This window comes from Phascolarctos cinereus, unplaced genomic scaffold, assembly GCF_003287225.1.
Source record: "Phascolarctos cinereus isolate Bilbo 61053 unplaced genomic scaffold, phaCin_HiC Scaffold_9;HRSCAF=440, whole genome shotgun sequence".
In the NCBI taxonomy this organism is placed as follows: domain Eukaryota; kingdom Metazoa; phylum Chordata; class Mammalia; order Diprotodontia; family Phascolarctidae; genus Phascolarctos; species Phascolarctos cinereus.
The window spans coordinates 130377334-130404787 of record NW_027556402.1 but is presented as its reverse complement, the minus strand read 5'-3'; the positions used below and the strand labels follow the sequence as shown (position 1 = coordinate 130404787).

The 27454-nt window shown below is 42.8% G+C and overlaps 1 protein-coding gene across 5 annotated transcripts in view; it reads left to right on the top strand.

Annotated features, from left to right (window-relative positions):
• The first annotated feature begins 8453 nt into the window (after positions 1 to 8453).
• The window catches only part of JADE1 (jade family PHD finger 1), an 86767-nt gene continuing 67766 nt past the window's right edge, over positions 8454 to 27454 (top strand). The window contains exon 1 of one of the 5 annotated variants that reach the window (XM_020974018.2): positions 8454 to 8792. In XM_020974018.2, coding sequence (XP_020829677.1) covers positions 8711 to 8792 — 82 coding nt within the window. In that variant the 5' untranslated portion in view covers positions 8454 to 8710. Of the gene's footprint in view, positions 8793 to 8866; positions 9118 to 27454 lie in introns of those variants that run through there. The other 4 variants (XM_020974019.2, XM_020974020.2, XM_020974021.1 and 1 more) reach the window with 4 other exon arrangements.

The following is a 27454-nucleotide window of genomic DNA, read 5'->3' as shown; positions in this document are numbered from 1 at the left end:
CTTAGAATCCACTGAGTTAGATGTCAATCTCATGTCTCCACTTATCATCAGAGGCCTGCTGACTTTCTTATGGTCAATAAGTAGTTATGGTGAATTGTTAGTCTCCGGAGCTGTTCTGTAAACCAGCAAGCTGCCCAGGCTCTCCAGTTAGGTGTTGAGTAGTTTTCCATAGATCTGCTTCCTTGCCTTTCCCTTGAATAGAAAGGTTTCTTAGCAGAATTATGGCATTTTTGTGGAAGGTCTTGAAAATGAACTTAGACATCATACCCTAAGCAAAGCCCTTCTGAGCTTCAGGCGTATCAAGCTTCAAAACATCCTTCAGTCTCTCTTGGGCAAAGACATACTGGTTTGGGGTCTCTTTTTTACTCTCTGAGACTCCAAACCACAAGTCACTAGGTAGGTAATGTTCTATACTTTGTATAACATCCAGAAGTTTGATATAAAGTTCATGGCATCGTTCCTGTTGGATTGTTATGCTTACAATAGAAATGTCATGTATTGACTGCTCTAAGATTTTTATCCCAGCCTCACATTCCACAGTGTGTATTTTAAACACTCAGGCCGGTGCTTTCCTTGGGTCAGTCAGTCAGTCAGTCAGTCAACTAGCATTTATTAAGCACTTACTCAGTGACAAGTACAGTGTGGAGCTCTGGGAATACTAATAGTAAGTAGAAAGACAGTGTCAGCCCTCAAGTAGCTGCTTGAAATATAGCTCTGGAAAACCAAGCCCATTGTGATTCAAATGGAGCTACTTGACTATGCCTTTAAATCCAAATCACTCTGGCTTTTCACTGATTGGTCAATAATAGGTCCCAGCCCAAGCTTCACTTGCTCTTTGTTTGGGTTTTGAAGACTCAGTGAAGGTAAATAGCAATTGTTTCTGCTCTGGCCTGAAATTCTGAAGGTCTTCCCCTCCCAGACAGATTTTTTTTTTTTATGAAAACAAGCTAGGCCAGCTTTTGCCTCAATTCTAACCTAACCTTTAATCAGTGAATTGGCATTGCCTTTTGCTTAGACAAACCGAGACCTGGGAAAGACCTTAGCTTAAAAGGGCCAAGGTCTTCCACTGCATCCAGGGCCATCACCAGTCATTTTGACTTATGTCTTACCACTGGACTCCATGACTCTAGAAGCAGAGAGTGAGGCTGATGACTTTGCACAACTCTGCCTCACTCAAATCCAATTCACTTGCAAGTCAAGACATCACACCCCACCCCCATCCCCCAAGTCATTGGTCCTCTTCACAAAAACAAAGAATGAGCAACAACAACACTCTAATGGGGGATAGTATAGTCCTAAAATTCTATAATACATGTCAAAGCTACCATTTCCTGGACTAACTTACTCTCAGATCTCTCCCTTCTGCAGGGAATCCACACACTTAGGGATACTCCTACGACTCCAGTTTAGCAACCATGGATCTTTTCTTGGTTCCTGCTTTGGCATGCATGCACATACATTGTGAAATGGCCAGTTACCACCTGATAGATGACTTAAGATATTGTAATCTCCTCTCAGAGAGAAAAAGTGCCAAAGCAGAATTGTGCCAAAGGTTTGCTAGCATTTGTCTTCTCCAATATGATGAGTGTCAGTAATGCCTTTCTTTAAATACACTGAAATCAAGACACAGTAAGAACCTACTGTGTGCCAGGCACTGGGATAGACACTTAGAATGTGAAGAAAAAAATGAAATGGTTCCTGCCCTCAGGGAGCATCGTTCTACCAGGGAAACAACATATACACATATACCTATACGCATGTCTCCTTTGTGACATCTGCTACCCTCTTCAGCCAGTAAAATTGGTTTCTCATTAGTTCCAGGCTATTCTGGAACAGCTAGGTAGTTAGATAGTACAATAGATAAAGAGCTGGACTCAGAGTCAGTAAGACCTACGTTCAAAACCTACTTCAGACATATATTAGCCATGTGACCCTGAAAAAGTCATTTAATCACTCTAAGCCTCAGTTTCTCTATCTGTAAAATGGGGATATTACTACACAGGTTTCTCTCAAACTGTTCATTTTGTCATCTCTAATAGTCCACTAATAACAGCTAGTGGCAAAGTGGATAAAGTACCAAGCCTGGAGGCAGGAAGATTCTACTTTCTCATTTCAAATCTGGCTGTAGACACTTCCTGGCTGTGTGACCCTGGGCAAGTCATTTAACCCTGTTTACCTCAGTTCCCTCAGCTGCAAAAAAAAAAAATGAACTAGAGGAGGAAATGGCAAACCACTCCAGTATCTTTGCCAAGAAAACCCCAATGGGGGTTTTGGAACAACATTCCACTGCATTCATATATGGCAATATCAACCACTTCTTTTGGAATTGACAAGCTTGCTTTGCTATGTCCCACATATGGAAAATCTATTACTTGACTCACCAGATCTTTCTTTTCCATGCTTCATACAAAAACCCAACTAAGGAACAACTGTAGAATAGTCACTCAGTGACCTAGGCTTCCTATCTGTTCTCTTTTTGGGCACTATCTCTCTATTCTCAATTTTAGGGTACTCCTCTATATTCTTTTTTTTTTTTGGTCTTCTCCATTTCTATGAATTACAGCTGCTATCGAGGGTTCTTTGGGCATTGAAATCCTGAATCATCTCAATCCCCATTGCTTACCACAGGATCTAGCACTTAGTAGGTGTTTAGGAGAAAATATGATGTTGATTAGTTGTCTAATTAATGAGAGTTATTACTCATCCCACAAATGACTACCATCACTTATCCAGTTCATAAAATCTTTCTCAAAAAACTCTGTCTCAAACCTACCTTCCTAGCTTCATTTGTTATTCCCCTTCACACACTCTATAATCTAGTCAAATTGGCTTTCTTTCTCATCCATATACATCATAATACTTCTCCTCTCTTTATGCCTTTGCGGTCTTCCATACCTGAAATGTACCCTTTCTTTACCTCTGCCTCTTCGAATCTCTAATTTTCTTCAAAACTCAACTCAATCCCCAATTGATAAATGGTCAAAGGATATGAACAGACAGTTCTCAGATGAAGAAATTAAAGCCATCTATAGTCATGTGAAAAAAAATGCTCTAAATCACTATTGATTAGAGAAATGCAAATCAAAACAACTCTGAGGTACCACATCACACCTATCAGATTGGCCAATATGACAAAACAGGAAAATGATAAATGTTGGAGAAGATGTGGGAAAATTGGGACACTAATGCATTGTTGGTGGAGTTATGAAATGATCCATCCATTTTGGAGAACAATTTGGAACTATACCCAAAGGGCTATAAAAATGTACATATCCTTTGACCCAGCAATAGCACTTCTAGGGCTGTATCCCAAAGAGATCATACAAATTGGAAAAGGACCCACATGTACAAAAATATTCATAGCAGCTCTTTTTGTGGTGGCAAAGAATTGGAAATTGAGAGGATGCCCATCAATTGGGGAATGGCTGAGCGAGTTCTGGTATATGAATGTAATGGAATACTGTTGTGCTACAAGAAATGATGAACATGCTGACTTCAGAAAAACCTGGAAAGACTTGTCTGGTCTGATGCTGAGTAAAGTGAGCAGAACCAAGAGGGCTTCGTACACAATAACAGCCACGTTGTGCCATGACTAATATTGATAAACTTAACCCTTCTTAGCAATGCAAGGATCTAAGACATCTCCAGAGGCCTCGTGATGGAAAATGCTATACATATCTAAAGAAAGAACTATGGAAGTTGAATTGCTACCATTTTTTCCCCGTCTGTTGAGTTTTGTTGCCTCTTTCTGATGGTTTCTCCTATTGATTTTAATTTTTACTTACAACTTATTAATGTGAAAATATGTTTAATAGGAATGTAAATGTATAGCCTCTATCAGATTGTGCACCATCTTGGGGAGGGTGGTGGGTAGGAAGTGATTGTTGATAAGTCAAAATAAATTAATAAAATTTAAAAAAAATCTCAACTTAAAGGCCACTCTTTATATGAGGCTGTTGATGAATCCCCCTAGATAATTGCCCCCGCAAAAAGTTATATTGTGGTTACTTTGTATATATTCTGTATACAATATATGTATACATATTGTCTCTCCCAATAGAATGGAAGTTCCTTGAGGGCAGGGAGTATTTCATTTTTGTCTTTGTGTCTCCAAAGCCCATTATAGTGCCCATATGGAGTAAGCAGCTAGTACATACTTTTTGATTGACCTACTGACTGATTGATTAATAAATGCTTGTTGAATTGAATTGGCCCATCCCCAGAAGGCTAGAATACTTCCATGTTTATCCATAGCATGCATCATCCAGATGAAGGTGAGGGCTTTAATTTCATTCTTCATCTGCCATCTGTCAAATAGGAGTAATGCTATTTACTTTTCCAGGCTGATGGTAGAATTAATGGTCATTTGTTCTTTGCTTTTTTTTTTCTTTCTTTGGAGTGTTTGTATGGGGACCGGATAGGGTGGGGAAGAGGGAGGGGGTATAGAGGTAGAAAGGAAAGTTGCTCAATGATAAAAGTGGAATCCTAAGACAATTGAGCCCAAAGCAGTTTTCTACTGGAGGCAGATAAGGGATAGCCCCAGATATCCTACACTTTTACTTGGTTCTGCCAAAGCAGGAGACTTTTCCTGAATGCATACTTATCCTAGGGACAAGCAGGGAACTAGAGATAATTAACTTGACCACCCAGGGAGTCAGCATTATTCAAGGGAATGAGAGTCAAAGTCTCTGGCTTTGGAGACAGATGATGTGGGTTTGAATCTAGACTCTACTGTTTAGGATCATAGATTTGTGAGTGAAAAAGACCTTCAAGGTCATTCAGTCTGACCTCCTCACTTTATAGCTCAAGCTGAAAGAGTTAAGAAGTAAATGGTAGAGCTAAGCAGTGAATTTAGGTCCTTTGACTTCAAATCCAGCTTTCTTTCCACTGCACTCCACTAACTTTGGGCAGATCACTTATATGCTGTAGGCCTCAGTTTTCTTAACCGTAAAATGTAAAAAACCCCAAAAAACCAGATGACTTCTAAGTCCCCTTGCACGTCTAGATTTTATCAACCTGCTTGGGAGGATATAAGTAGGGTGAAAAATGAAAAGGAAAACAGATGTTGGAATGAATGGATGGGTAAAAGCAAAGAAGGCTGATAGTGAAAGAGCTACTTATTTATATTAATGTAAAGAACAGAGGAAGAAAGGGGAACTTCTAACTCAGGTCTCATTTTCTGATTATAACTGAGAACTTCAATGAGTAATCTTTTTATTGAAAATTTGATTAAATTGAGATATTTTGCATCACTGCATGTTTTAAGTTTGTCACAATAGGAATACAGTTTTGTGTGTGAACAGGTAAGTCAGAATGTGAGCTTCCAAGCTATATTTTGTGCCTTTAAATTTGATACATCCAGAACAATCCCTTCATCTCACAAAAGTGTGCTTTGGTGCACAATAGTGCAATATTTTTTTATTGCAATAACTTCTAAATACTTATTTTGCTCACTTGGCTTTTCATCCCACCAGTGCACTTTCAGAAAGTCCCCTAGGTAACACAAGAGTCTCATGAACTCTAAGTTTAAATCCTGTGTCCCTATATGTTATAGTAGACAGAATACTGGATAAGCAGATTTGAGTTATGATCCTGGATATGACACTTTCTGTTTCTATCACCATGAGCAAACTTCTGAGCCTCAGTCTCCTCATTTATAAAATGGGGGTAATAATACTTATGTTTTTCTCATAAGATTGTTGTGAGGCAAGAGCTATATATACATGTGTTTTATTATTTATTATCATAAAGACCTGGATTCATTATATTTAAAAATCACATTTTGATATAGTTAATCATTAAAAGTATAGCCTTAAAAAGAAACCCAAGACCCCAGCTCAACTAAAAATAAGCGTCTTTACCTTACATTTATTAATATAAATAACAATTGAATGGACATTATTTTGTAAATATTTAATAATGAGAATTTCTTGAGGGCAAGGAACATGATTTTGCCTTTCTTTGTATACCCATCAATTAACACACAGTGTGTGGCACACAGTAGGTACTTAAATACTTGTACTAATTGGTGACAGCTGGTGTAAGGGTGAGCTCACAGCCTTTTTTAGGCTTTGACTGGCTATATATGCATTTTTTGCTGTTCCCATCAGGGATTAAAATGTAAGGTCCCTAGCACTTAGCACAGTGCCTGGCAACAAAGAAAGCAATTAAGAAATGCTTCTTGTTAGAGGCAGTGGATAGAGTGCCGGCCCTGAAGTCAGGAGAACATGAGTTCAAATCCAGCCTCAGACCAAACACTTGACACTTACTAGCTATGTGACCCTGGGCAAGTCACTTAACCCCAATTGCCCAAAACAAACAAACAAACAAAAAACCCCAAAGAAATACTTCTTGTTGTTGCTGCTGATGAGGATGAAAGGTCAAGAATTAGGCCAGGCAAGGAGGAGACACCATGACCTTGGCTCCTGGATTTAGCTTTGTCTCTGCCTTTTTGGTCATCCACACATCTACCTAGGACAGTAGAAGGGATTTGAAGTTGAAAGAAAAATAAACTGGGAAACTCCAAACCCCAGAGATGTTTGCTAGTTATTGAGTAAACAGACTTCACAGGATCAGGAGACCACAGACTTTGAGCTATAAGGGACCTTAGAAGTCACATGGATAACAAAGTATAGTCTGAGAAATTGAAATGAGGAGATACAGGTAATGCTCATTATAAGCTTGGTTGAGGTCTCTGACAGAGAGAACAAACGACCCTAGACCAGAAAGTGGAGCCCCAAGAAAAGATGAAATCCAAGACAATTAAGCAAAAACTTAAGCTAAAGTGTGAAGCTGGAAGCAGAGAGAAGCTCCCAAACTACTTGCAGTACCAAAAGAAGCTTCAATTCAGTGGAGCAGAATTCAGTAGAGATGACTTGTCCATCATGGCAGTGTCTGAGGAAGATTGTGTCAGGAGTATATAAGTAAAGAGGAGGCCTGGCAGGAGAAGCATGATGACACCAGGAGAAGACTTTACTTACTCTGTGGCATCAAATGAAGGATTTGCCCCTTCCCAAATGTTCTCTGGTCTCATGTGTTCCCTATGTGTTTGCCATGCCATGAATGTTCCCAGCGTAGGTCCACTGATGGCATGCATATTTGTGGGAGAACTGTATCCCAGGTATATGGGATGGAATGTTGCTACTTTTCTGAACGAATATTTCATTAAATGCTTTTAACCTGAATTGGAGCTAATGAAGACCCACAAATAGTGCCTTCAGTTTACGAAGAGTCTACTCTGAGGAGCCCCATCCCTAAGTTGGGTGCATACATTTTCCCATGTGATACCCACCAAAACCCTGATGGGTGTTATTATTACCACCATTTGACAGATGGAGAAATTAAGGGTTAGAGAGGTTACATACCCAGGGACACATATCTAGCAAGTGCCTGAATCAAAATTCAAGCCCAAGTCTTCCTGAATCATCCAGCTTTATCCACTCTGACATTGCTTCCATTTTAAACACACACACACACACACACACCACTTTTCAGGTATTAATGACATCAGACTCTGGTGGCAAGCTGGGATACTTTAGAATCATATGGAAACTGAGGCCCAGAGGGGTTGTAACCTACAGAAGTTCACAGGTATTAAGTGGAAGAGATAGAATTCGAACCCAGGTCCTCTGATTTCAAATCCAGCATTCTTTCTTGCTACTGTATCATATTGGCTTGCACTCACATTATTTAAAGGAAGCATTTGACAGGTACAACTATATCACCTGTCTATATAAACCATATATTAATGCAATTTAATTCAACGGGCATGTATAAAACTGACAGACTGGTGGCCAATGGATGTGTTGGGTAGTCTCTTGAACTTAGTAGGGTCTTATTGAATGGAGCTGAGTGAGTTCAAAATAAATCGATAACTGATCCCCAGCTTCCTAGAGGAGATTGTAGTCGGAATACAGGTCAATGGTCCTTGGCTCACATCCAAGCTCTGCCCACCTACAAGGCAGTGTGACCTTGGACCAATCACTTAACCTATGGGCAGTTTCCTTATCTGTAAAATGACCTCTCAGGTCCCTCCCAGCTCCGGGAGCTATCATTCTGTGAAAACACTTAGAAAATAAATTTCATGAAAAATCAAGGGTTTCTGGAATCACGGTATCCCCCACTTGGCTTCACCCTTTTTGAGGGATGACTGTTTTTCTCTCCTTTTTGCACCCCCATTCTCTAGCACATAGTAGGCGCTTACTAAATGTTTGTTGGATTGCACTGGCACGAGGAAGAGAGGATGACGACGACGATGATGATAGCAATGATTCGCCACCTCCCCAAAGGCGCGCTCCAGCCAGTGAGGTCTGGCCACATCTGCAGCCAGGACCATGAAGGGTTAAAGGAGACAGACAGTTCCTCTGAGTGCTTCTCTCTCTCTCTCTCTCTCCCCCCTCTCTTTCCTCTCCTTCCCCACCCTCCTAGTTTTGGCAAGGGATTAAAGTGCTCCCCCCTGTGGCAGCAGTGACCCAGAAATGAGTTTGATTCACGGAGTCCTTCCTCCATAACAAGTAAAACGTCAGTCAGAGTGCCTCCGTGTGCGAGTGTGAGAGTGCGTGTGTGTTGTGTGTGTATGTATGTGTGTGTGTGTGTGTGGTGTCCGAATGTTGTGTATGTGAGTGTGTGTGCATGGGTGCGCGCGGGTGTGTGAGTGCAAGTGCAGGAGCCGCTCTCGGCTCGCCTCCCCACCCCGCGGCACCCTGAACTCATGAGGCACCGGGAGCCGCGCTCGCTCGCCGCGAAACTCCGAGCCCACTGGCGAGCAGCACCATTGCAGCAGCAGGTACCGGGTGTGTATGTTTGTGTGTGTGTGTGTGTGTGTGGTGTGTGTAGGGTGCGTGTGAGCGCGCGGGGGGAGGGGCGCGGCGGTGTGTGTATGTGTGCGCGCGGCGGTGTGTGTCTGTGAGTGTGTGCGAGTGTGTGTGCTGCGTGTGGGTCCGGACCCCGCGGCGGCGTTGGCGGCGGCTGCAGGACCAGCCGAGCCAGAGCCAGCCGAGCCCGGCAGAGCAGAGCTGAGCAGAGCTGCACAGCCATATTTGATGGGTCTGTTGCTTTGCTCGGGAGTTCTGGGGAGTAATTTAATGCCGAAGGTCGCTGCCTAGTGGAAATAATCTAGTACGTCATTAATATGGCGCCAAAAGATTGGGTTCTGGATATGTAACCAGGAGGGAGGGAGGCAGGCAGCCAGGCGGGCGGGCGGGCGGGCTGGTGAGCAGGCAGGCAGGCAGGCAGGCAGGCAGGCAGGCAGCGGCTCAGCGCTCCTATCCCACCACTAACTTGGGCATTCATGGCTAGGGCCCTGGGGGAGCCCTGGGAGAAGGAAACAGGATTATTTGGGGAGCCTGAGAATTGATCTAGGTTGATCAGTAAGTTTTTATTTTTAAAAAAATTTTAAAGGAAAATTTTGGAGGGGGGAGGGCTGCTGCAGACTTTAAGAAACCTCCTCTCTCTCTCTCTCTCTCTCTCTCTCTCTCTCTCTCTCTCTCTCTCTCTCTCTCTCTCTCTGTCTCTCTCTGCATTGATGAAGACCATGCAGTCTTCAGGTGAATCCTCAATTAACCGTTCCCAAAGCACCCTCGAGGTAGTTGGCCCTCGGGTGGAAGGTTTTCAAAACCCGTGTTGCATTGGGCTGCATGGAACAGAAGCATAGTAACAACTTGGTAGACAGATGGCAATGGCAGAAGAGTACAGGTCCTTGTCTATAGGAATACAGTCTGTTCGCGGCAGTGTGATGGGGAACATCTATCTATACAGCCATAGGTGTGTGTATGTATGTGTCTCTGTGTGCATAGGTACATATATGTGAAGGGTAGCCACGAACTAGCTCTTAGGACCGTGTCACTAGCAGTCCAAAATATTCATTGCATCAATTCAAGAGTACTGGGAAAAGAATTGGGGGAGGGGGAAAATTCTTCGAATTTGGGTTCTCTGTCACTAAGATTTTTACTTTTCGGTGAGATTAGCGGAAAGTATAAAACCTCTTTTAAAGGTGAAATTCGGAAGGAGTCGCTTGGTTGATGGGGGAGGGAGGGAGGGAAAGCACCGATTAATCCTTAACTTAAGTGAATTGCAAATTGCAACCTTTGGCACCATGGCACCATTTGCAAATTATGGAGGTGGGGCCCATTGACCACCTTGATCTTGAAAATGGGTGTGTAGTGTACCCCATGGGGCAGCAAGTTGCAAAGACCTTAAATGCACGTGTTGTGTGTGTTGTGTTTAGGAGTGGGGGGCTTTGGGGCTATTTCCTCCCCACCAGCATGTTCTTTTGGAGCAGTTTTTCCCAGGGTTGCTTGGTGCTTGCTTTGCAAAGGCAGGGAATAGATGGAATGTGGAATGTTGACCTGGAATTCGAATCCTGTCGGAACAGTCCCATTTGCTGAAGAAATTCGATCTCCTCCACCTCCTTCCCGCCCCCCCATCTCCCCGCCCGCCTTTGGGTTGGGGGGGAAGAGGCGGGGCCGCCTCGGGCGCTGCTGCAACTGAAAGTGGTGTCGAGAGTAGCGGCATCAGTAAAAGGCAGGTGCACTAGGACCATTTTTTAGAGGGGCTCCTCAACTTCCCTAGCAGTTTGCGTTAACAGCCTCGCCACCCTCCCACTGGCCCTGGGGTTACCTGGGAGCAAAGGAAGTGGAGTGGGGGTGGGGTGAGAATGGAGAGAAATGGATGCTGGTCTCCAGCGGCACGTGGGCAGGTGCAATGTGGCGGATAGAGGGTGTAACTTTTGCAACCAGCCTCTAATATCAGAGGGGGGCCGGTAGAGAAGCAGCGTGGGGGTAGGGGGAGACTTTACCTAATGTGATTTGAAGGTCCATTTAACAGGCCAAGTTTGATTTGCATGGGGACTTTGCATATAAGCTGCATGGGGTTGCGGACAGAACACAAGACCTAGTAACCTGGTTCTGCCCTTTAGTAACCGTAACCTGGTTGGTGCCATGCGCTTCCCCTCCTTTGGCCTCAGTTTCCTTATGTGTAAAAGGAGGGATTGCTGTCAATACTCTCATGTCAGGGTCCCTTTCAGCTCCCTCCTAGGAGGGGGAGGGATAGAGGGGCTACTTGGAGGAACGCAAAGGGGCAATGCCCAGACCACTTGGCCTGGATAAAAAGAGAAAAAGCCGTCAGACGTGCATAGTTACCGCCGCAGCCTCGAGAACTGCCCGAGAGTCTGGTCCCTGGAGAGCTAGCAGCCTCTCCCTAGGATCCCCTGGCCCAGATTAGGGCGCGGCGGCTGGAGCTGGAGAGATCCTGGGAGGAGGAGGAGAAAGAGGAGAGAGAGAGAGGCTGGCGTTTGTTTATTTGTTTTGCGCCGCCTTTTTGCTGGATGGTTTCCTGTGACAGAGGTGATACACAGTTTCCAGAACTGTCTGGGGGTGGGAGGAGAGGATAGAGAGACAGGAGATGAAGTCTCTTCCTCGCTGCCACCGCCGCAACTGCAACCTCCAAACCGCTTCTTTCGCGCTCCCCCCACCCTCCCCTTCTCCGGCATGAATGTGCACGCCGCTTCACCCGGTGCAAGCGAATCCGGGAAAGCGAGGGCGCCTCGCCGGGAGGTGGGGGTGGGGGCCGAGTTTGATTTGCTGCCGGGCCCAAGCGGATTGGTGTAGATGGCCAGGGGGAGCTGTGGAGGGCGGAGCCGCGAGCCTGTGGGTGGGGGTTTGAGACTGCTGGTCACTTTGCAAATGCACCAGGGCGGCGGCACCAGCTGGGGACGTTTCCTTCAGTGAAGGTGGCATCCTTGCTGGAAGGGTTTATTCGGGCTGCTGGGCCTGGAGTTACTTTCTGTCCCTCCTCCTTTCCCTTTCCGCTCCCTCCCCAGCCTCGTTGTTATTTCTGCCCTCTCCGGAAGGGGAGTGGGGATGGGAAGGAGCAGCAGATAGTTCTGTGGGCACCCTGGCAGTCCATGCACGGTGCATTGGCTTGCATGCCTTGCACATGCAAGCACTGAACTAATTCCGCGAGGGGTGTGTGTGTGTGTGTGCCTCTGGGCAGCAGCTGGTTGAGTCCTGGAAACGTGCCTGTACTTACCGCTGCAGCAGTAGCAGTGCATCCCCTGCTCAGCCTGGCCTCGCCTCGCCCTTCTTCCTAGAGCAGCCGAGGAGGGCGCCAGGGGCATGCCTGCTGCAGCTTGGGGAGCCTGTGACTGCTTCAATCAAAGAGCTTCCCCCCCCCCCATGCGGGCTAGTCAGATGTGCTCCCGAGCCCCGTCAGGAGTGCTGCCTTCCCCGGGAGGCCCGTTAACGGCAGCATCACTTGGATCCCTAATCAGGAGGGAGGTTCCCAGCCTCAGATGAGTAGGAAGATTTGTAGCCCTCTAGCTACACTGGCGAATCCTGACTTCATTTAATTATCTTCTACAATTGTGGCAGCAGGATAGGAATGAAGACGAAAAGCTGCCTTCCGGGTGGAGAGCATTGGAAACTTCCTCCTGCAGGAATGGAATGCACTGAGGGGGTTGTTGCTCCTCAGGTGGCTATGGAAAGCCCAGCCAGCCTGGAGAGCTTGCTGGCTGTCTGCACACCTCAAGTCCAAGGGCCTGGAGTTTCTGTTCTTCAGCTCAGGACCGTGTGTTAGACACACTGAAAAGTGATCACTTATTAAGTGTAACAGGGACTCACTGCAAGAGTTGTCATCCTTCAGGTCATGAGAGAAGTACACTCCCCAACTTGAGGTTTGTTCTCACTCCTCTTCCATCAAGTTCAGATGAAGATACTAAACAATTCCCCCCTAATCCTAGTGAAAAAAAAAACCCCACAGATTTGGAGTCAAGAGTATCAGACTTGCTCCTCAGATACTGATGTTGCTACTAAAGTGGTCTTGAATAAGCTGCTTCTTCATTCTGGGCCCCAGTTTCTTCATCTGTAAAGTAAAAAGATTAGGCTAGCTGATTCCTGTGGTCCCCTCCAGCTCCAAATCCTCTTATAGGTGTACATTGAATTTTAAGTGTATGGGGGCAAGGCTATTAGGAATGCTGTGTGGAATAACTCCATTCCCTCCAATAGTTGTAGCTCAGGAAGCAAATTAATATTATTTACAGGTAATCTCTGATTTCATCATGGGTTACTCCTAGTATGGGAATTTCTGCAGCTTGCAGTAGGTTCTTTTATTAGTAGGTAAGTCATAGAGAGTTGCCTGAGAGATGCCCAGAGTTTACACAACTGGGGAACCATAGCTTTGGAGTTGGACCAGACTTTCCAGGCTGTTCTAGAATATCCCTTAATTTTAAAGATGGAGATGCCAGGATCCGGAGAGGGTCAGTAACTTGCCCAGGCTCATAAAGCATGATCTGGATTTGAATCCAGGCAGTTCCAACTCTAACTCTCTCCAGTACTTAGTGTTGCTATCTGTTAACTATCCTTATTGTCTCTCTTATCCAAGGATTCCAGTGCTCTGAAAAATTTCCAGGGAGGACAGATCAACCAGATTCCTCCCTAGAGGATTCATAAGAAAACGTCTTAGAATCTGTCTTGGAGTATATTCTTAGAATCTCTACTTTAGGCCGATAACTGATTTTCTGGAAGGAAGCCCAATTAGGGGCTTCCTCCTTCCACATCTTAGGTTGGTCCTTGTACAGGCCTGTAAAAAAGAACTGGGTGTGTGCTTGGGGAGGGGGAGAAGTGCTGGTAGTGTGTCTAGTTGTGTGTAGGAGGCTCTTTGCTGCAGTGGAGAGAGCCCTGGATTTAGAATCAGAGGCCCTGGGGTGGAATACTGGCTCTGCTCCTTGAAAAAGCTTGTGGGAGCCTGGGTCTCAGTTTCCTCATGTGTCAACTGGAGGGCTTGGACTTGATTATCCCTAAAATCCCTTTCAGTCATGTAGTCACTACTTCTTTACTTTGATGGGGAAAGTTAGTGTTGTCTGGATGTGGAGAGGAAAGGGGGAGAGAGACAGAGACAGGAAAGAAAGACAGAAAAACAGGGAAGGGAGAGGGATTTAATCTTAGAATTAGGGAAAGGTAGGTTCAAGTTGTATCTTTGATACATATTAGCTCTGTGACCTTGGGTAAGTCATTTACTATCTCCCTATGCTAAGAGTTCTTTAAAACTAAAATAAAGGGACTTTGCTGATCCGATCTGCCTTTGTGGAGGGAGTGTACTCAGCAGGGAGTTCTTAATACCAGTGAAATCACAGGTCCAGTCCCTATCCCTATTTAAACATTTAAAAGCCTTCCTGCCTCCATTACCTGGTAATTTATTTGTATAGAAACAGGAGTTTTCATCTAGATCTACTTTAAATTGATGCATTAGAAAGAGCCTTGGATTTGGAGTCAGTTTGAGAAGACAGTTTGAATCCTGGTTTTGCCATTTCTTGTGTGACATTAGGCAAATCACTTAACCTTCCCACTCTTCTGTGATCTTACTGCTTTCTTTCCAAGATTATCCTCTCCTCTCCTCCCCTCCTCTCCCCTCCTCTCCCCTCCCCTCCCCTCCCCTCTCCTCCCCTCCCCTCCTCTTCGCTCCATTTCGCTTTGCTTCGATTCGTCTCTCTCTTTTGAGCCGGGACTGTCTTTTATCTTTCTTTGTATCCCCAGTGCTTAGCACAGTGCCTGGCACATAGTAGGTGATTAATAAATACCAGTTGTCTGATTGACTCTCCACGCTTCTGTTTCCTAGTCAGTAAAGTGTATGGGTTGGTCCTCAAAGGTGAAAGGTTTGGACATGTTAATAATAGCTCAAATTTACATCATGCTTTGTGTGATTTCATTTGATTACGAGTTATGAGCTATTATCTCATTTGATAGCTTAGGACTCAGTCTTAGGATCATAAATATGTATTTGGAAGTATTTGAGGAGGGCTTGTGACCCGAGTTTTCCTGATTTTGTGTTCGGCATTCTATTCACTACACCTTGTTCTGTGCCTCACCTTGTTGCCTGCCTCATTAATGACCTCTCACGTCACTTTAAGCTTTAAATCTATGTTACTGTGTTTATGTGAAAAGGTTTGGGTAAGGTTAAAACACTTAAAACAAGCTAATTCTGCAGAGGGGGAAAACCAGAGATTAACAGGACCCTTTACAGTTCTAGAAAGAAAGGTTTTTATTTTAAGCATATGTATTAACCCATGTGACACAGAATTTACTGCTTAGAGGAGTTAGTGGGCTTCCTCCAGGAAACCTCTGTTGCCTCCAGTTAATAGTGACCTTCTCCCTTAGATCTCACGTGTTTGTTTTTTTTTTAAATAAGGTAACTCTAATCATAATATTCTACATTTTTCTGTGTTAGTGCTATGTAACTTTAGTAGGCTTAATGGAAATGACCAGATGTAAGCTAAACTTTGTATGCCCAGTGCCCAGCACAGTCCTGTGGTTGAGGTAGGTTCTTCCTAAATGATTGATTATTTCTTTTTAAAAGGACTTAGTTAGAGTAGAAACACTTAGTAGAGTGCGTTGTACTTAGTAGGTGCTCAGGAAATGTTTGTCAGCATGATTTCTAAAAATGTTTATTAATGCCTTTTGTCTTTATCGTTTCTCACCTTCTTCCAGATGGAGCCCTCTCTTATGACAAAGAAAACATTACCCTTTCTGACTTACTTTTTTTCTTGAATAAATCCAGAAATTGGCTTTAGAAGAACACCTAACTGGGGGCAGGACCTGTAGAAATAAAATCCCAGCTGGGTAAAATGGTAGAACATTACTTTCCCCATTACATAAGCACACACAAACACACAGTATACTTGCACACAAAATAACATTTTAATGTCACTTCAAGTCCTTGAGTTTGGAAAGCATCTGTTTATTTTTGAAATAAATTCAAGAAATTGTTTTCCTAATAGACTTACCCATGTACTTGTTGGAAAAGGAACTGCCATGTGATCTGTTTGTAATTTTGAGGCTTTGGTGGATTGGTTCAGTGTTCAAACTTATCACCTTTGTGCTTTTTATTCCCAGTTTCCTCAGCTGTAAAATGAGGGAGTTTACACTAGATCAGGGGTTCCAAACCTTTCATGTGTTGTGAATCCCTTTGGCATTCTAGTGAAGCCTGTGGACCCCTTAGAAGAATGTTTATCGAGAACATGCATAATAGAAGGAAATGCTAAATTTCACTTAGAGGTTAGTGAAAATAAAGATGTATTTTTTTTTCCCCTTCCAAGTTTATAGAGCCCCCGAAATGTCTCTACAGACCACAGGTTAAGAATTCTTGGAGAAATTGTCAAGGTTCCCAACAATTCTAAATCTGTGATCCTGTTGAAGTATGGTAATTTCTTCCCTATTTATCCAGCTCTTTATTATGACTGTCCCAAAGTGGAATGGGCTGTCTCTCCCACTGGAAGTAATGTGTTCCTCCTCTCTCAATGTCTTCAGGCAGAATCTAGATGACTACTTTGTGGTCATCTTCCAACACTGAGATTTTGTAATTCTGAACTTTGGTGGTCCCTAAGGGCCTTTACAGCCTGAAAGCCCCCCACATACAGGAAGATGAGCAGCTTGAACTAGGAGCAGCGCCTAGAAATTGCAAAGAGGCAGATTAGTTTTGATGTAAGGAACCTTTCTAACAATTAGAGCTATCCAAAAGATGAGTAGGCTGCCTGGAGATGAAGTAGCTTTGTCTTTCTTTGGAAGCCTTCAGGCAAAGCCTGGATGATTGCTCATGTCAGTAATATGGTACATGACGGACGTATATATTTGCAAAGCTGAAGGAGTTCTTATACTCCGGCCCCTGAGTTAACTTCTGCCTCTTAAGATTTAGTGATTCTTCCAGGGGTCAGTCTCTTAAACCCATGAAGGGGAGGCTAGGAGGCCAGCATCAACAGCAGTGACTAGACATTGTATAGAGGCAAATTTAAGATATAATGAGGAAAAAAAATTCAGCACATTGAAAGTCCAAAGTGGAATGGCCTGACTCAAGAGGTAGTGAGTTCCTTATTGTTGGAGGGCTTTGAGCAAAGGCTTTGTGACCCACTTGGACATGTGATGGAGAGGTGATTATCACTCACTTGGGAGTTAGACTGGATGCTTTCTGAGGTCCCTCTAACTCTGAAAATTCTGTCATCCCACTTCTGGGATTCTGTAAAAGCACTATCGTTAACCAAAATGAGTATTTTGTGGTTGCTTGAAGTTGGGTCAGGATGCAAGGGAGCAGGGGGTACTAGGGGATTTGTGTGTCTGCTGGAATTCTATTCCTTTCTCTTATTATTTCTGTAGATACTCAGGGGGCCTTTAATATTATAGTGGCCCCTGTTGACAAGCATTATAGTTAATGGCCATCAGAGTTTGAATTAAAAATCCTAGAGCTTATAAAGCAGCTTTGCAGTGGGTGCAGAGATGACATTACCCTGTTCCTCTTTAGGCAGCTCCCTCTTTGAGAGCCATCGGGTGCAGTGACAGGGTGTCTGATCTGGACACCTTGCCTCTGGTCTCGACTCTGATAGCAGCATTTGTTAAATTCTTGGTGTGTGCCAGACGCTGTGGTAGGTGCTGCAAAGACAGAGGTAAAAAATGAGACAGTTTCTCCTTGTTAGGAGTTTGCATCCCTTGGGGAGAGACATTGCCCATATATAAACATGTATGGAGTAAGTTCAAAATATAAATATACGGTTGTTAGGGAAAAAGGGTATAGAAGTTGGAGGGATCAGGAAAGACTACCCTTAGACTAGAGGTGTCAGATGTGTAGCCTGCAGCAATTCTGCGGAACCAGATTAAAATGGGAAATATTTAACAAAATAAATAACAATACAGTAGGACAGAGATAACGCTAGTATGTGATTTTCAAAGTCAGTATGTGGCCAGAGGAATCATTATGTGTGGTTTAGTGGTCCCTATTTCTATTGGAGCTTGATGCTACTCATGCTGGCACAGCATCTTGAAGGAATGCTAGCTGAGGGACAATGGACAAGTGGCCCTTTGAACCTTAGTGTGTAAAATGGAAGTGTCCAGATTTGGATCTCACAGAACTGTTGTAAATCTGGGCATACTTTGGGAACTATTACTTTCTGGTCATGAGATCATGGATTTAGATCTGAGATCAGGGATGTCCACACTCCACATTTTACAGAAGAGGAAAACTCAGACCCAGAGAGGCAAAAATGGTTAGTCTAAGGTCACACGAGGATTTGGATTTAAGGTCTTTTGAGCCCAAATTCAATTGCACTATGTTGCTGTGTTTAACAGGAAGAAATCACTATGGCACAAAGCTATGCTGATTTTAAAAGCCCTCAAGTTAGAATCAGTTTGAATCCTTCCTCCCTAGCCTGTCCATTGTGGGTCTTATTAACTGTATGAGATTCAGCAGTTTATGTTTTTTAAAGAACATTTCCACAGGAGGAGACCTCACTAAAATTCCAGCATACTATAATTCTTCACTTGAACTGTCAGGAATTTCATTTCTGATTGTCCATTTGAAAGACTGAGTTCTCCTTTTTCTGAGCTTGCCTCCCTAGTTAAGGCCTGTTCAAAGTAAAGACAAAGTAAAAAAAATCTAAAAGTCTTTTTTACAGTTAGTGGATCAGTTGATAGAGTGCCTGTTGCGTGTAGCTTTTAGAGTATTTAGAAAATACTATCTTGAAGGAAATAGCTCAGATTGTTTGAGGAAATAGCTGTCTGTTTGTCTGATGGTGCTGAGGTGAGCTCTGAGGGAAGTATGGACCTTCTGTCATTATGATATTTCAGAGAAGTTTTTTACAGTGTTGGTGACAAGGGAGGCAGCTATTGTGTAGTGAAAATACTGTTGGACCTGGAGGGAGAATAAAATCCCAGCATTGTCACTTCCTGCTGTTGTGGCCTGGGGCAGGCTCTGAGCCTCTGCTGTAAACTGAAGGGGTTGAACTCAGTGGTCTTTAAGTTAGGGACCAGGTCGAAGTCCTGTGATCATAATGGTGCACAGTTGCAAAAGAGTGGTTAAGTTAAGATGCCTGAACTGGGCACTGGCCCAAGTTGGGACCCTTTCTCTTGGCCTCATTACCAGCCGGAGGCACCTGTGATTTCTGAGAGTTTTAGTTGAATCGTCATCTCTGACTCAACCTGTCACAAACTAATGCCTTGCATCCACAACTCCCCCTCCTTCTTCCTCCAAAAAGAAATAAACCAGACCATATAATCAAGCCAGACTTGAAAACAGAGTTTAAGTCAAGGGTGTACATAGTCACTGAGATGGCAAATTTCTTGTAGTCAACAGGATTTCCTTTTTCATATGAGGAAACTGAGGCCTTAAGAGGTCTTGTATTCCTTTATTAAGCCTCATTAATTCTCTGTGGTTGGCCCTCAACTTCCACCTGACCTCTAGAATATCCTAAAAACCTGCTGGGTCTATCTAGCCAAATCCCAAGGAAGGTGATTAGAAGCTACAGTTTCAGTTTTAACTTGCAGTGCAGCCGCCTTTAACAAGGGTTATGGAATTCATTTTAGGTCGAAGCATCTTACTTTGAAATACCATGAGTATTTATTTATCTTTTAAGCGTTCATATATGATATGAGTATAGGAAATGCTGTTTAGTTGGGAATTCCTAACAAGTTCCTGATTTTTGCCCCAAATTATATTTATCTGAGTTTGTAGTTCCAATGATCCCTGCCAGAGAATTAGGAAAGTGTTATATTGCCCTTCACTTAGAGTTTTATTAACCAAGAGGTGGAAGGAAAGTTCAGGCCCAGCTGTCAGGCTGTTTCATGCTGAGCTTTGTGGAATGCTAAACCTCAGCTATCTAGAATTCTCCAGGAATGAGGCAGGGGTTTGTGTGGAAAGGGCACTGGATTTAAGGGGTAGAAGATTTACTTTGAATCCTACTTTTGTCATTTATTAGCTGGATAACCTTGGCTAAATCTTTTGACCCTTTAGAGGCTCAGTTTCTTCATCTGTATGACAGGGGTGGGATTGTCATTATCTTGAGGATTCCGTCAAGCTCCAACATCCCGTGAATTTTCTAGGCACTGGATTTTTAAAAGTTATTTTTAATTGGGATAGTTCTTTGTGTGTCTTCTTACAGAGTATATTTGAGGATAGTTTAACTTTTTCTTGTTGATTTAAGGCTGTACTGGCTGTCAATTCTTCCTGCTGTCTGTTTACCTTTCTCCATCCCATTTTCTAATTTGTTCTGTCTTTGATTAGAAACCAGATGAACAAATTTATTAGAATTATTTGTAAATTAAGAGTAAGTAGACTCCTAGTGAGGATGTTAAGTACTTATGTAGGAGAAAAACACATGGACTTTGTTACATCTATTCTGGTGGTCCAGACACCACTTTTTGTTCCATATAAGATGGTTCAGATAGCTAAGTTCTGGATAGTTGCGATGTTATTCTACCTTGGAGAGTTCACCCGATATGTGGGTCTACTATTCTGGTTCAGGAATTTTATAATAATAACAATAGCTAGATTCATGTAGCACTTTCAGTTTTGCAAAATACTTTATGTATTTATCCCATTAATCCCAAAGATAGCCCTGTGATGTAAGTGCTATTATTTCCATTTTGCTGATGAGGAAATTGAGACTGAAAGAGGTTAAGTTGCTTGCCCAGGGTTACACAGGTAATAGGTGCCCAAGGTGAGATTTGAACTCATATCTTTCTGACTCTAAGTCTACCACTGTTGGTACTGTTCCATCTACTTGCCTAATTTGATGTTACCAGTTCATTTAGGGTTGATAAAGTCAAGTTGATTTCCCATTAACCAAATTAATGGGAGACTTGATTTGAAAATCATAATATTGATTTATTAATTTATGGTGAGAAATAAAATTGCAAGTTAGACTGAATATTCGCAACTGTTGATCAGTGCATTTTCTGTCCTATAGAGAGCTGTATTTGAGAAACAGAAATAAGGTCAGAATGTTGCTTGGTAAATATGGAATCACGCAGAGGGAAATTGGATGAGCTTAGGGGATATTTACATAGCTACATGCTGTGGTAGCTTGTTTGGGGTGGGAGGGAAGGAGTGAATGATATCACCTTATGTTGTGGAAAAGGGGTTGGGTTTGGATTTAGGTGACCTGGCCTCCAGTTTGGGCTCTTCCATTTTCTAGAAGCGTGACCTTGAGTAAGTCATTTAACTCTGCTGGGCCCCAGTTTTTCCATTTATAAAATGAGTGCAATGAAATAGATGACCTCTAAGGTCTGAGATGCTATAATCCTCTGCTCTAGGGATGATACCTACTAAGTGGATTGGACGTTGATTCGTAATCACAGAATCTCAGAATTGGAAGGGACCTTAGTGGCCAAGAAGCCCAGTCTATAACCAAGCATGAATCCTCTCCATGACATTTCAGATTGCTGTTATGTCCCATCTTACCTCTGGAGTTTTCCCTTGTATCAAGCCTAAATTTCTCTCCCAGACACTTCCTTGAACTACTCCTTTGGAGGGGGACAAACCAAACAAGTGTAATCTCTCTTCAGAGTGACAGTCCTTCAAGTGCTTGAATCCAGGCAGCATGTGTGCCCTGCTCCCTCTAGCTCCCTCTACCTCCCTCCACCCCACTTTTCCCTTCTTTGGGCTGAACTGGTCAGAGCACTGCCCCTGTACCCTGGACAGCAGCCCTTCCAACTTTATTAGGTGTGTGCTCTTTTTCTAGATTCTGAGACTTGGTAGTCTTCAGCTTCACTTGTCACCATCCTTTGGCCTTGTAATATACTACTACTGGGTTATAGTTTCCAAGTTCACACATTATTTTTTCATTGATTACATTTTAGCTTCTCTATTTCCTAAGGAATATAGGGATAGAAAGCACCTTGATCTTAGTTGAACGCTCTCTAAATCACTGTGGAGGGTGATTAGTTTCTGAGAAGGCCTTCTTTGGATTATCTGGTTAGCTTTAATCCCAGAGGGTGGTTCTTTATGACCTAGGATCTGAGGTTCATTTTATGAATGGGTTGTGGCCATCTATTCACTCACTACAAAGGTATTGCAGTGGAAAGTGTATTGAGTTTGAAACCAGATGAGCTGGATTCAAATTTTGGTTTAGTCCCTTCTTATTGCTCTGGTCTAAAGTTTCCTGCTGTGTAAAATGAAGAGGTTGAATTAAGTCTGTGATAATCCCTTATAATATCTGTCTATATGATGGTTGCTGACAGGGATGTAAAATGTCTGTCTTCATAATAGCAGAGTATAGTCGATGTAAAGTCAATCGACAGGCATTTATTAAGTTCTTATTACATGCCAGGTATTGTAGTAAATACTAGTTATACAAAGACAAAAGTGAAAGTCTGCCTACAAAGAGCTTACGGTTTAACAGGGGAGTCAGTTTGTAGTTAAAGTATGTATTACCAGATACATATGTGCAGAGCAGCTACATAGTAACTTTTGAGAAGATGGCGTTAGTAGGTGGGAGAACCAAAAAATGCTTTCTGCAAAAGGTGGCTCGATCTGAATCTTGAAAGAAACCTGAAATTCCAGAAATGGAGGTGAGGAGGGAGAGCATGCAGGCCTAGGAAGCACCCACCCAGTGCCAAGTCATGGAGACAGGTAATAGAATGTGCTGTATGAGGAACAGCAAGTGAGGCATAGGCTAGACCATACAATGCATGGAATGAATGGGTAAGAAGACGAGAAAGGTAGGAAGGGATTCGATGATGAAGACCTTTGAAAACAAGCAAGAGTATTTATATTTGGTCTTCGAGATAATAGAGAGCCACTGGAGTTTATTGAGGATGAACCCTTACCTATTCAGGTCTCAGTTTCATAATTTTTAAAATGAGGGCATAAGACTAGATGATCTCCGAGTTCTCTTCCAACTCTTAATCTGTGTCTCTAGCTTCTGGGGTCCCTTCCACCTCTGAATCTGTAATTATTCCCTTTTCTACCTATTACTAGTTTGTGTTTCATTCGTCATTAAAGCTAGTAGCTCAATTTGAGGTAGCATGCTTGTGTGCATAATAGCAGAGTGCGGCACATTTGGAGCCTGAATTCAGGTCTGCTACTTAGTACCCATGTACTAAGTGGCTTTGGGCATGTCACTCCTGTCTGGGCCTGACATGTAAAATCAGGAGTTGATCTGGTTGATCTCTAAGGTCCTTTAGACCTCTGGATCCCATAAGCCTATTAGGCCAGATATCACCTGTAAGTATCTATGTCTTCTAGAGTACTGAAATGTGAAATCATTCACCATTTAGGATTTAACATTCTATGTGTGAAACTCCATGTAGTTAGTGGGAACGGATGGTGTCTGATCACTGGCTATGATCAGGGAATGGAGTTCTTAAAAACAGCTGCATAAAAACAGTCTGGGCAAGTGTAGTTGTCACGAGCCAACAGAGAGCCATTCTGTGCAGAATGTTTCCTTCACCCCCTATCAGAACATCTGGTCAGAGCAGTTAAAAATCTTACACACTTACCCTGGAGATGCTTGCACTTACCAGGTTAGTTTCCCAATACTGGGAATGAGTTATGGGACTCTTCTGATATAATAGAAAGGACTTGGAGTTGGAAAGCACCTGGCTTTGAACTTTACTTCCAAACGTCACTAGTTAAGTGACCATGGGCAAATTATAGGATCACAGAGCCAGAAAAGAACTCAGAGCACCTTAAGTCCAACCTCCCGAGTTTAACAAATGAGGAAACTTGAGTTCCATGGCTTTTCCAAGGTCACACAGGTAGTACGTATCGAAATCGGGTTTTGAATCCAGGTCCCCTTACCCTAAAATGCAACCTCTTCCTGAGGGAACTAGATTCAATTGGACATAACCCTTGTATTTCTGCTTCATTTGAAGTTAGATTTTTTTTTAAAGAAAATTAAAGCTCCAGTTTTCATATGTATGTTACTATTTCATTAGGATTGAGAACTGAGGCCAAGCTGATTTTTGCCAGAGGTGAATAAACCTGAACACCAAGTCCTTCACCTCAGTCCCACCTGTAAAAGAATACCTGTTTTACAGGGTTATTGTGCTTTGCAAACCGTCAAGTGCTATGTTATTACTTTTATTTTTATAGAATCACAAAATGTGAAAGTTGGAAAGGACCTCCAAGGTCATCTTGTCTAACCTGTCCACAGCCCCACTAGTGCGTACTTCTCCAGTAGGCATCCAGCCTCCACTTGAAAACTTCCAAGTGGGGGGAACCCACCACTTCTCCATGCAGCGCGCCCTCTTCTCCAGAACTCAAACAGTTCAGAAGTCTTTACTGTTATCAAGCCTAACTTTTCCTTTTTACAACTTCTCATTGCTCCTGGTTCTGCCCTCAGGGGCTCAGGAGAACAAATCTCATTAATCTCTCTGGCACATGGCAGTCAGCCCTTCAAATACTTGCAGACATCTATCAGGGTTCCCCTGTGATCATTCCTTCTCCAGGCTAAATATGCCTCTTTCCTTCAATGGATCCTCGTACATCTATGTGTTACTACTACTACTAATTAGGTCATATAAATGACAGTTGAACAATAACAAATACTTTTTAAGCATCTACTGCGTGCCAGGCATAGTTGTTGTTTTTGTTACTATCAGTTATGAAGTTCAAGAACAACAAGCATTTGTTTTGTGCCTACTACGTGCCAGGCACAGTTGCTTCTAATGAAGTATAATATAAATGCCAGCTGTTGTATTTACTTCACCCATTTTGCACAACACTATTGTCCTTTTTGGAGGTTTTTTTTCCCCCCAGGAGTTATTCTTGTATGCCATTTCTCTCTGGGTCTTACTTTCCCCGTTTATTAAGATTCTTTAACATTAAGATTCTTTTCAGTTTTAAGATTTCACGCTAAAAAAAGGGAATGAGTTGGTGTGGTTCCCTTCTTCCCCCCCTCCCCTCTTTTCTGTGTCAAAGGCTGGGCAGTGGAGGGTAAGGGCCTTTGAGATGTTAACATCAGTGTAATTATAGAGGGCTTGTTCCTTTTGCCCATGGCCATACCACTGACCTTGGTTTTTGTTGCTTAGGCAGCTAAAAATGAAATCATCCCTGTCCTCACAGAGCTTATATTCAATAGGGAGAGATAACACATACACATATAAATATATATGAAATATATTCAGAATACATGCAGGGTAGTTTTAAAGCGAGAGAGGGTGCTAGTAGGGGGAGGAAGTAGGAAAGGTTTTAGGTAGAAAGTTCCTTTGATCTGAAGTTGAAGGAAATGAGGAATTCCAGCAGTTGTACACTCTTGGCATGGAGTATTTACAGGATAGAGGCTATAGAGATTTGAAATGAAATATCTTGTGAGGAGAGGCAGCTAGGTGGCACAGTGGATAGAGTGCCAGGCCTGGACTCAGGAAGACTCTATTTTTTGAGTTCAAATCTGGCCTCAGATGCTTATTAGCTGTGTGATCCTGGACAAGTCACTTAACCCTGTTTGCCTCAGTTTCTTCATCTGTAAAATGACCAGGAGAAGGAAATGGCAAACCACTCCAGTATCCTTGCCAAGAAAACTGCACATGGGGTCACAAAGAGTCGGACATGACAGAAATGACTGAACAACAACAACAGAGATGAGTAGGGGAAGGAAATGGCAAACCACTACAGTATCTTTGCCAAAAAAAAAACCCAAATGGGGCCATGATGAGTCTGACACAACTGAAAGGACTGAACAACAGCACCAGATCTTGGGAGTCGTCTGGCTGGGTTTCATAGAGTGAAGTAAAGACTAGAAAGGTAGGTTGTAGTCAGGGTGGGGAGGGCTTTAAATGCTTTGAAAACGCTTTGGATTATTTGTACCAGAACAGCCTGGATGACTGAGAGCTGACTACAGGCACCCACACTGATGTAAGCCCTTCATGGACTTGAGAACTGGAAGGAAATTTAAAGAGCACATCACGGACCAGATGTCATGAGCTGGGCCGCATGCAAGCAGATTGACAGATAGGATCTTCCCATATCCCAAGATGGCAGCAGCTCAGATGTCTTGCTCATAACTGAAATTTGACAACTAGATAGTTCTTTGGGTTAAAGCCAATGAGCTTGGGAAAGAAGACATTTAAACCACATCAGTCCTTTTAACTTTTGCTGTTCATTTCCTCAGGGCATATTTTGATAAGACATGAGGCAGGGGAGAGATCATGAAGATATTCGGTATGAATGGGTGAGTCTGTATGAGTTAGCTGGAGAGATGGAGTAGTGCAGTAGAAAGAATGCTAGATGGAACTGACTTTGCCACTACTTTTTCTATGACCTTGGGGCAGTACTTTCTGTGTGACTCCTTGAACCTCAGTTTCCTCATCTGTAAAATGAGGTACTTGGACAGAATGACTTCAAAGAGCTCTTCTAGTTCTAGATTTAAAATATGGTTATATTCATTTAAAACAAATAAACATGCGTTGAGTTTTTTAAAAAAGGTTCAAAAATAATTTTTATACTGAAGTAACAGCCAGTCAAAAGGCAACGAATCAAAAGTTCTTCTGCTGATTAAAAAAAAATCAAATCTATTCTTCACCAAATTGTTTTTGACCTCCTAGTTTCTGAATTTATTGTCTAAATCCCTGAATCAAGTTTTTCTTTGTGTAGGAGTGGCTTTGTTTATGCACATGGGCTGTAGGTTGATATTGATCTTAAAACATTCCCAGTTATCTCTCTCCTTTTGCTCTGTTTATGGCTGAAATGATCTCGTTTCCTTTTCATCTTTACCTTTGTCCTTCCCTCAGAAGTGAAGGAAAATCAGTAGGGAATTTTCTTCAGCCATTTTTCCGATAGACAATAAGAACGGAATGCGTATTTTGTTTTTGTTTTTATGTTTATTTTCTTGCTTTTATAAACTGTTGACAAGGGATTGAACTGCTGGACAGTGGACCATTTGGAAGGGATGTTAGAGATAATTTTGTCTTGCTTTTCTCTTTGTGAGAGAACATGACAGAATGGTTAGAGGGCTGTAATTGGTATCAGCAGGGCAGCTAGGTGTCTAGAGTGCCAGGCCTGGAGTCAGGAATGCTCATCTTCCATCCTGAGTTCACATCTGACCTCAGACACTTAATTAGTTATGTGACCCTGGGCAAGTCACTTAACTCTGCTTGCCTCAGTTTCTTCATCTGTAAAATGAACTGGAGAAAGAAATGGCAAATCAATCCAGAATCTTTGCCAGGAAAACCCCAAATGGGTCAGACACAATTGAGAAATGATTAAACAAAACTGTTTTCAGGAAGCCCTGTGTTTCAATCCAGCCTCTAAAACTTAGTATCTGTAGGTCTTGGAACAAATCGTTTCGTCTTTCCAAGTCTCATTTTCCTCATCTCTAAACCTGTATTATCTACTTCACCTAATTGTTGTAAGGCTCAAGTGAAGTTATAGACTGAGAGCTGGAAGGAATTGTAGAGATCATCTAGCCTACCTTCCTTGTTTTATAGAAGGAGAAATGGAGTCCCAAAGAGATTAAGTTACTTAGTAAGTAACAATCTCTTTGGGACCCCGTTTCCCCTTCCTTAAAATGAAGCAGTATCAGTGGCACTGAAGTGCCAGAGCCTAAATCCTGCCAATGCAAGTTCTTTTGTTGAGAGACAGCCCAGTGGTACAGTGGATAGCATGCTAGATAAGGAGTCAAGAAGATCTGAGTTCAAATCTCACACTTGCTAGGTATGTGACCCTAGTCAAGTCACTTAACCTCAGTGTGCTTCAGTTTCCT